The 10,000-nt window shown below is 44.7% G+C and overlaps 1 protein-coding gene across 2 annotated transcripts in view; it reads left to right on the forward strand.

Annotated features, from left to right (window-relative positions):
* The window catches only part of LOC149328536 (receptor-type tyrosine-protein phosphatase H-like), a 146,290-nt gene that overhangs the window by 60,142 nt on the left and 76,148 nt on the right, over window positions 1–10,000 (forward strand). For both annotated transcript variants that reach the window (XR_016285853.1, XM_089562174.1), the window contains exon 7: window positions 3,669–4,007. Coding sequence is in view for 1 of the 2 variants with exons in the window: in XM_089562174.1 (XP_089418300.1) it covers window positions 3,669–4,007 (339 nt within the window). In the remaining variant the exon portion in view is untranslated. The remainder of the gene's footprint in view (window positions 1–3,668; window positions 4,008–10,000) is intronic.

A 10,000-nucleotide genomic window follows, 5' to 3' on the forward strand; every position in this document is an offset into this window, starting at 1 on the left:
TCAAGACAGACGTTTTTCTATGAACAGAAGAATGGACGGATGTTTTAACCGTCGAAATGCTGGCGCAAATTCCAGACGTCTGGTGATCATCTGATTGGGCCTAGTGATAAGCAGGCCATTGTGTCAGAGGCAGCGATTATCCCAGCACGCACTAATCGGTGAAGCTTCGACGTTATTAGTCAAAGGCTCAGTTTTGTGTCAGCCGCTAACATAAAAAGCGTGATGCAGAAAATTGTTGAGTTTTGAATTTTGACTTACTCGCTGCGGACGGACGGACGCTGGAATAATTCCGAAAACTTTTCTGCACCTTTTGTTCTTGCTCCTGACAATACTACGCCTTGGCAAATAAATCATGTTTGTAAAAAAATTGTACAGCCCGCGACGACCTGCCTAAAACTCAATTTCTCCCACACATGAAGTATTGCACGTTGATAGTAAAGCTGTCGTGTCCGAAAAAAAAAGCTCAAGCTTGACAATCGACAAATAAAAAAAAGATATGTATACAACTACGTGTGTTACATGTGGACAGATATAACTTGAAACAAATCGCGCCTACGTAAATGGTATTCACTTTAGAATTTTTTTATCTTGAAGACGCAAATGAGAAAGGCTTCCTTTAAACCTCCAGTTCAATTTGCAAAGCGAATATATAGGAGATTGCCTTGCACCCATAAGGCAACATACAGATTGTTTCCGCTTAAATATCTCCAGTCGAGGGCTAATTGTTTTTGTGGCAACAGCGTTAATGGGTGCGAAACATTCAGAAAACCTTATTCCTCGGTGCTAAATTACTCCGCATGTAACTTCAGCAGCAGGAAGAAACTCAGATAAATCTTGTATGCGTGAGCAGTGTCTTCAATTTCGCTAGAAAAGGTGAATGACTTAGGAAAATTTATTAAGAATGATTACAGTACGGAGAAGAGAAATCCATGCATATCAGCGCAGTGAAGTAATTACTGTGGAATGAGACAAAGAGAGACAATGGTACGGTGTACGCGGAAGCTATGTTTCCTCTCTGTGTCTCGTGAACATGCACTGTAATTGTAGTCAAACATTTAATAGGTAATCACCACGGTAAATAAAGTTTAACAATAACTTCAAGTGGTAATTTACTTGTGTCGTCTTCTCCGATCTGGAAAAAATGTTTACCGGATCAGGTTCGCCCTTTCCCAGGCGATTGTTTCCCGTTTCTGCTTTCATCGATGGCATATACTGAATGAGGTCGGCGCCAGAGTTTCGAAGCTCAAAATTCTTATAACCAACCGCCGAACTAGGCGACCTTTCTTTTCATTGTCTGACGTACGAGTATGTGTTTTCTGTCGCAGTGCAGTTCGGATACTATCCCTAATAACAAAGGAAGAGAATCTGTTTTGTATAGCACGGTTACATCCGTGAAATAAAAATACATGATAGATACGTTGGAGATTTTGTTTACCTCCTTTTTCGCAGAAGAAGAATTGAATGCATTATCTGCGGAAACAAAAGTCACCGTCCCAATTACTGCATCCCGTTCCGAAAAGAAACATGGTTTCAGGCACTTAAGATGGGTATCAACAAAATGCCAGTGTAGCCTGTTGGAAAGGAAATAAGGGGAGTATTCTCTGCGAGCATAGCATTGAAACTTGTGTTATTGCTGTTGGTAACTGGCCCACCAGATTAGCCTGCATTTCTTTTTTGGTGAAAATAATATTTCCGGAAATCGGCCTAAACGCACTAGGCCTTAGAGATTCTGAGTGCAGGCAGCTTCTATTTGTAGATAATTTTATAAGGATTAATATTTCACTGTTCAAGGGGTCGGTAATGCTATGGCCAACTACCCCTGTCGTCCCGAGCTGCAATTAAGGCCCGCTCAGATGTCGTGCTCAGACATTCGTCGCTTTATCCAGCACCTTCTCTAATCGTGCTTGAAGCTACGGTTAGGACCCAGTAATACTGGTTAAAGCAAGGGAATGTTGAGTGACAACTGAACCCCTTTTCACTTCGCCAATTTTTTTGTGGGGTACGAAGTATTTACAAGCTATCGATGAATTGAAGGTACAGGACGGCACTGCTGATGTTTACAGTGCAGAGCAAGGACAACAATTTGATACTGCCGCCGCGGTGGCTCAGCGGTTATGGTGCTCGGCTGCTGACCCAAAAGACGCGGGTTCGATCCCGGCCGCGGCGGCTGGAATTTCTTTGGAGGAGAAATTCTAGAGGCCCGTGTGCTGTGCGATGTCAGTGCACGTTAAAGAACCCCAGGTGGTCGAAATTTCCGGAGCCCTTCACTACGGCTCTCATAGCCTTAGTCGCTTTGGGACGTTAAACCCCATAAACCAAACCAACAATTTGATACTACGCAGAAGAAGGTAAAAAAAAAATTACCGACGATTACGTTACTTCCTAATGCGAAATTTGAGCGCAGCAAATAAGCTGTTTCACCTTTTCGATACATTGAGGCAAAGAAATCGAGCAACACATTTATGCGCTATCACAGAATTTTTTTTTTATTTTTCACACGTATTCGCAATTTCGGCTCGGGCGGTGCACATATACAGATCCGTCGCCACCGATCTGGCTCTCTGATTGCCACCGCACAGGGGTTGCATTGGAGGAGGAGCGAAGAAAGGAATTAAGTTCGAGCCGGCGCTTTGACAACCGGAGACTCGCAGGAAGAGGGGGGAGGGGAGCGGCGTGTACACCCAGCGGCAAACGATGGGGGCAGAAGCGCGCGCAGCAAGCGGACAACACGATAAAGGGGGGAGGGAAGAGATAGCAGCGACTGACTGATGCCGCTGACGCCGATAGCGCTGGGGGGATGAAAGGGGGGCGGAGCTGGTTACGAGGCCGACGCCGATGACGACGCGAAACCCAGGAACGGACGCCAAAGAGCTGCGCTCTAAAAAATAAATTTTATAACGCCTTACGTGTCGTTGCAGAGTGGTCCATAATCACACTGAAGCGTAACAATTTGCCCAGCGTGGAATTAATATGTAGTTTTATTTCACAGCAGCAAGAAATCCAGCTGGTTTTCAGCGACAGAGCGTGAAGCGATCCAAAAAACTTATTTATGGTTCAACTGAGCATTTCTGTGTAATATTTTATCAAAAAAGCAGTGTATGTTGCATGAACACAAAATCTGGCATGCGCCGTCTATGCCACGAAATTCAGGCGATGTCAAAGTTCGGTGTATAATGACACAACACATGTAAGCAAATGTGTATAGTCATCAATGAGGAAACCTAACGTGCCCTGTCCTATGAGGGTCATTACGTGTAGTCATTGCAATGACTCGTAGTCATTGTGCTACGTATCATCACTCAAAACTTTACAACTAACGCTATGTAAGCCGTATCGAGTTTGTACGAAGTAAGTATAGAGACGACGGATTGTCATAGTCATGAATCATAATCATTTGTAAGGTAGCAAAACTCTCCAATTTAAATTAGCGTAGCAATGACGCGTAGTCACAGTCATGATGCATTACTAAGCTCTTCAGGAACGTAGCATGAATCAGCACTTTATAGCAACCTAAAGTACATAGAGTTTGTATAAATTATGCACATTCATGCCTCGCAATCATTGTGGTGACTCATCACTCATTGTCATTCTGAAACGTAGCATGACTCTGCACTTTAATGATTTCATATTTTCACACTTACGTAGACTCAAGTGTGTCTTTTTTGCAGCTCCCGGAGCCGTGACCAGCCTTTCCGCTGTTAAAGTCACCAACCATAGCCTCTCGTTGACCTGGGGAGCTCCGAATATCACAGGCGGCCACCTGCACCACTACGAGATCACGTACTGTGTGGTGGAAAACTGCAGTAGAGCATCGGCTTCCAGCGACGAAATGAGCTTGCACTCGAGCGAATGCAACACTCTGAATGAGACGAGGTTGGAAGTGGACTTAGACCGCTTGAATCCATGGACATGGATCGCTGTTAAAGTGACCGCTGTAAGCATCACGAAGAATGGTACAGAGCTGCTCGGAGGCGCAGCTACAATCTGCCAGAGGACTAAGATGGGCGGTAAGTCTTAAACTCTCTAACTTAGCTGAATTGTCTGGTAAAGTAAGCGTGAGGGAACTGTCTTGGGAGTGCACATGGTATATCTGAGCCGATTACTTGCGTTCCTTAGTGCTTCTAGGGCATAAAACCTTTTGACACTTTAGAGTAATGCAAAAGTGCTGCAGAGCAGCAATAGGCTGGGGATAACATTAATTCTAAAGGGAGAGGTCACCTGAGTGCTGACGTCATGATCTGAGGTCACCTGATGTCATGGTCTGGTGACTTACAATTCTTTATGATCATTATTTATAGTGCTACGCATCACTTTCATCACGGACTTACAGCATGTCACTGACTTGGTGACCTACATTTTTTATGCTGATTATTTATAGCGCCACGGACCAGTTTCATCATGCACGTCCGGTGCAACCGTTATTGATACATGGGCTGATACTAAAGCACATGCTCCTGGAACGTCGCTGTAACTCCCGCTATAAACGATTCTTCTTGCACTCAATTTAAGCGTGCTCTGCGGACGCGTAGTGCTGAATCACACTTCTGTGTTATTGATGCTGACTCACAACGCAGTTCTAAAGTGTTCTCGAAACGTGCCTCGCTTCACGCATTCGCTGGTGACAGCGGGGAGAACGTCACTGTGTTAGATCGTGCACTGAAACTTGCACAGAGTGCAGGCCGTCGAGCTTGAGGTAGCCGAAACGAGACCAGAACGAGTAGGTGTCGTACTTTTTGAACGATATTTTTCCGCTGCCTCGTCATTTAATGCCACGTCGTCTGGCGCGCTGCTCATGTGTCCGCGGCTGTAAAATAAGTCGACTCGCTTTAGGCATTCTAAACTTATGTAAAGACAAATTTGGTTTAGGAATGAACACTTTTTGTTAGTTTTCAAGGTGTCAACTTATATCAGTAACCCTTCCTCTAGCTGTTGATTAACACAGCCTGGCTGTTTGCGTGAACTTGTGCCTGAGCGATCCCAGACGATGTTGTTTGGTGCTACCGCACGCTTATTGGCCCGCCGTACAAATATTACATCTTCTAAGCACCAGCAAATTGCAAATATGAGGAACTTAGCCGCCACTAGGACGCTTACACTCCGAGTGCTTTATCGAACATCATTGAGGCGTGCTTCCGTTGTTCTAATGGCACTCGGGGAATAAATTTTGGTTCTTATTGTATTTAGCATAAGGATGAGGGGTTGCATGCGGACCATCGGCCTAAAGCTCCTGAAAACGCACTTAGGTTCTGGCCTAAAAAAAAATTAATTTTGCTGTGATTTAGTCAGGCTTTTGATTTTTGATGTTTCATTTGTTTCAAAGCTGTAGAAGCGTGAATTACTTTGTCCTGCGCGAAAGATTTATTTGGACGACGGCGTGGCAGCCAGCGTGCCGTTATCGATTACTAACATATTCACCTCCTGTCTAACACAATTCTTGCCGAAGTGGATGTACTAACGAGTAGGGCACAGTGCCAATGGCTTCAAGAATGCGCCACCTGTAGCCATGATGATGAAAAGTGCACACGTATAAAGTTCAGCGCAGTTTTACAGTGTAATTGGGAGGCAAAGGAATTGCAATAGAGGATGCGGTAATGTTTTAGCCGCTAATTTGTCGCAATTAGGGAGGCCGTGATTTTTTTCAACGTTCAATTTTACACGTTGTACTTTTAAGGTTTTTAAATCGGATGCTAAAGGCAACTTGTTCACACGTAGCGCCGTTCGCAGGAAATGGCATCATCATCGCGTGACGAAGCCACGTGATGTGGCAAGGTGATTAACTGCGAATCTAGGTCACTTGATGGGCATTGAACGTACGTAAAAAGGTTCCATAATTGAATAACATAGGCTACATCGCTAAGATCAATGAACCTCGTAATAGGGCGTATTAATTGTGAAACACAAATGTTTTATAACATTGCGCACACGCAATGACTCACTTGGCGCAACTTGACCCGGCCTCTAAAGGGGAATGCCGAAATTCATGTTACAGTTCGTGAACAGCGAGAAAATATGCGACAAACACCAAAATTCGGATGGCCGGTGAGGTCTGCGCTAAAAAACAACGTTCTGCCTTTAATAATGCAGTGATATTTCGCAACGAACCATTTCTCGAAAAAATCATTTGCCCCACTCATGAGTAGCTGCCTCCACCCCAGTGACAACACTAGGTTCTTGGGATATGGGCATCATAGCCAGATGCCCCAACGCCTTTCAGTACTTACGAGGTATGTCTAAGTCAAGTCCTAGTTCTAGATGTCCTCAAAAGCCATCCAGCGGATATCCCGCTGGGGTAATATTTCAAACATTTACTTGGATCACGTCATATTAGGTTGGCTTGTAATCGCGAAACAAGTGGCAGTGTAGACTATGATATCTTATCTAATACAAGATATCTGCAACGTCATCCCCTCCTTTTCATTTCTTGTTTGTCATCGCCGATTCAAAATTTAAAGAAATAATGTTGCTTAACGCGGAAGAGCCACTGGTTCCAAAAGGTGGGTCTTAGATTTGGAGTATACAAGCTCGTGGAAATTTGTCCTTCTCTGGGCGTATGCTCAATATGTTGGTGCTGCATGAATTCTAGTTTGTAAAGTTTCTGTAGCCTGATCAGTGTTTTGCGCATGATTGTTGTTACACATTTTTGCCCTGAGAGCAGGTTAGGCTTTGGAAAATTTACCCGCAAATATTTTAACACTGGACGAAGCAACTTCACCGTTGTAATCAACTCTACTTCTTTGTTTCTTCGCGTCAAAACCGAGGAAATTAGGCTTTGCGAGGAAATTAGGCAAATTAGGCTTTGCGAAATATATTTAATGTACGAGCGAAATGTTCCTCTTAGACAAATAAATACCCACAGACATTTTTTTTAGTTAATTTAGCAATAAGCGATATTTTCTTTTTAAGGTATTTGAAAATTTTCTGGAACTTTGTACGGACCTCCCTTGGACACAGGAAGTGCTGCCGAAAGGAAATGTGAGGGATGTCAGCGGAAGTTTCGCCTGACTTCATGGGGGTTTCAGCATGTCTTTACAAGATTTCGAAAAGAGATCATTCATTTGATGTCAGTGTTATCACTAGGATGGTGTCGGAGTTGAAAGTGAGCGAACATTGCGATTAGCGCAATTTGGGATGAAAGGGTGGGTTTTAGTGATAGTGAAGATGTATTTTAACGGAACACGAAAATATTGCTTGTAAAGTACACCCAATCTACCCTATACAATTATACACAGGTAAGCATGCATGAGGAAAAAAAAAAACTACTGGGGCACTTAAGTCTGTATGGGTGCTATGAATGCGCAATCATTGTGCACTGCTGCTGTTTCCATTGGTGCGTTTGTGGTTTGTGCGTTCGTGTAACATAGTTTGCGTTGGCCACGAAACCGCAAACCATTTGAAGTTCCGTTGCTTAATGCCGATATATGCAGAATTGGGCACTTATAGATGCCGGTGAGTCCTCATAACCGACTAAGCGCAGTGTCGCAACGGCAAATCGATGCACCACTGCACTGGCAGGTGGCTGTTGCTGTCACAGCCACCCGTCACGATTTTGCGACCCATGTTGCTCTTCCCAATCAGCTTCTCGCGCAGCTCGTGCTACGCTCCTACGAAACGTACCCGAACTTCCTCCTATTGGCTGAAGCTCGGGCAGCTCGGGCAGCTCGGGCATGTTCGGGCAGCCGAACATGCTCGAACATGCCCGAGCTTACCCGAATTATTTTCCGAGGTTACCCGAGCTTCCTCCAATAGACCGATTTCACAAGCAGTTGCGCTACGCTACCGCCGCCGCGATGCACTCTGGGAGTTGTGGTACTCCAGCCGACGGCCGGGTCAGCGCGGTGCGTGGCGCACGCGCGAGAAGCAGCCCTGTTTGCGTCGCCACACGGTGTTTCTTTGCGTGAATGCTGTATTTTCGGGATAAGTGCGTTCACCTGAGGAGTGTCGTGAGCTCCGACAACTGTGCGAAGCAGAGCGTCCCGGATTTTCCGTTTTCTAGAAGAGAAAAAGTAGCCAAGACATTGCGTAGAAGCTGTTCACGAGATGCAGCTGAAGAAGTGCTGTTCAGTACATTTAGCCGTACTGTCCCTGTTGATCGGTGGACAATGACAAATGGCAAATTTTCAAGTACTGAACTGTATTATATGCCTTTTACGCGGCTCTCCGCTTTGAGGCAGTCCCTTAAATTGTTAAAAAGAAGGCAATCGGATTTGCCTTCGTGCTGCGTCGTCAAGCCTTCTTTGCAGCGATTTCTGCCCGGTGCAAGGTTGTAAGGCAACAAGTGTGCTAAGATTTATTGTTATATTCAGGAATCCACAATGTTAGCTTGATGCACGTATTCACTCCTGATGTCTCGAGCGATACTAGCGATAATGCTTTCTCTATTACACGGAATGAGAAAGCGAGGCTATAAAACTGTCGAAATGTGGAATAATTTCCAACGTTTTGTTGCTCACTGGTCGTTGAGTATACATGGTATTCCAGTAACAGCCACATGCCATTTATGCCGGGATATCACCCACATTTTGTCCGTTGTTTTGGATAAAAAAGGCCATCTAGTGTTTACCAATCAGTCAACCTGTTCAGACTCGTACTACGAAAATAGCGAAAGTGAGTCGTGCGGGAGACGCCCTGGCAGAAGATTATATTAACCTAAATAAAAAAGTAATTAGTGTATCAATAATCAAAATAAAACTATTCGTCACGAAATTAAAACCCCCTAAACCCTAATTAGGCGTATTCAAAAGCTCCCCGATTGGCTTCTCCTTTTCTCATTTTGTACTGAACACAAGCATTTGTCACATCTCCATTTAGAAAAACGGCATAGCTCGCTCGAATCGCTCACCTTTCCTGCTGGTGACCCGCCGAGCACGTCGTGAATACATGTATGTGTTTACGTGAATAAGAAAAAAACAATCGCATGGCCGGTTTTGATCAAGGGCTATGAAAGAAAAAATAAAGGCAACAAACGCTGTGTGACACGTCTATAGCGAATGCCTAGATGAATACAGCGAATACTGAAACAGCAAAATGAGGTGGCAAGAAATGTAAATACTGTCTGAAGAAGTTAATTAAATCGCGTGCATCGCTATGCGTTCAAATGTTCTGCTGACAAAATTAACGAAAGCGGCGGTCAAGCGCGTTTTTATCGCCACCTGCAGCATTTTCCAAAGCAAGGTTCGAGGAACAAACGCAGCGTCGCCACCGCGGCCACTCTACTTCATGCGGCAACTGACCACCCTCTCTGCGCTGCTCCTACCGCGATTAGCATTGCACTCCTCGAAACTCCGCCGTGGAGCCTCTGTTACCTTTTTAGAGTTCAACACAATAAACGAAACGGCGGAAAGCTACTGCGGCCGGGTATAATGCCAGTCAAGGCGCAAAGTAATGTAGGCTGTCGTGCAGACGACGCCACGAAAGACTACAGCCAAGATGGCGGCTGGCTACTTCCGGTAAACGTGCGCATGCGCAGTAGGCTTTGTGAAATCGGTCTATTGGCTGCAGCTTGTGAGGCACTCCTGTGAACTTACCCGCTCTTACACGAGTTACTACCCACTAACTAGTAGAAAGCTCGGGTAAGTGTCTAGACTTTCTGTGGAATGCTTACGCATTAAAAAGCTTCGACAACAACGGATGCTTGGTAGCCATATTAATATTATGAAACAGATAAGCGCCGGGCGGGAAATTGGTTTCGATGAGACAAAATGCTTTGCACACATGACTAAAATGGTTCTTGCATGTACGGTGATGTCAAATGCACCGTCTAACGTCAATTCTACAGTCTGACCGATCGTAGCAGCTTGAGGAAGCACTTTAAATACCTATCATTTTGAGCGTTTTTAGGAAACGACGGGAGAAAGAATATATTTTGTTTTCCATACGCGTTCCGTGTTAAGCTGGATTAGCCGCCCTTCTATTGCGTACCTTGTGCCTCCGGTGTTACTTACCCTTCATACATAAGTGCCCTATAAAATCGTTCTACCCACAAATTATGTCTTCTGTAAAA

This window comes from Amblyomma mixtum, chromosome 9, assembly GCF_055824585.1.
Source record: "Amblyomma mixtum isolate Tamu chromosome 9, ASM5582458v1, whole genome shotgun sequence".
NCBI lineage: Eukaryota > Metazoa > Arthropoda > Arachnida > Ixodida > Ixodidae > Amblyomma > Amblyomma mixtum.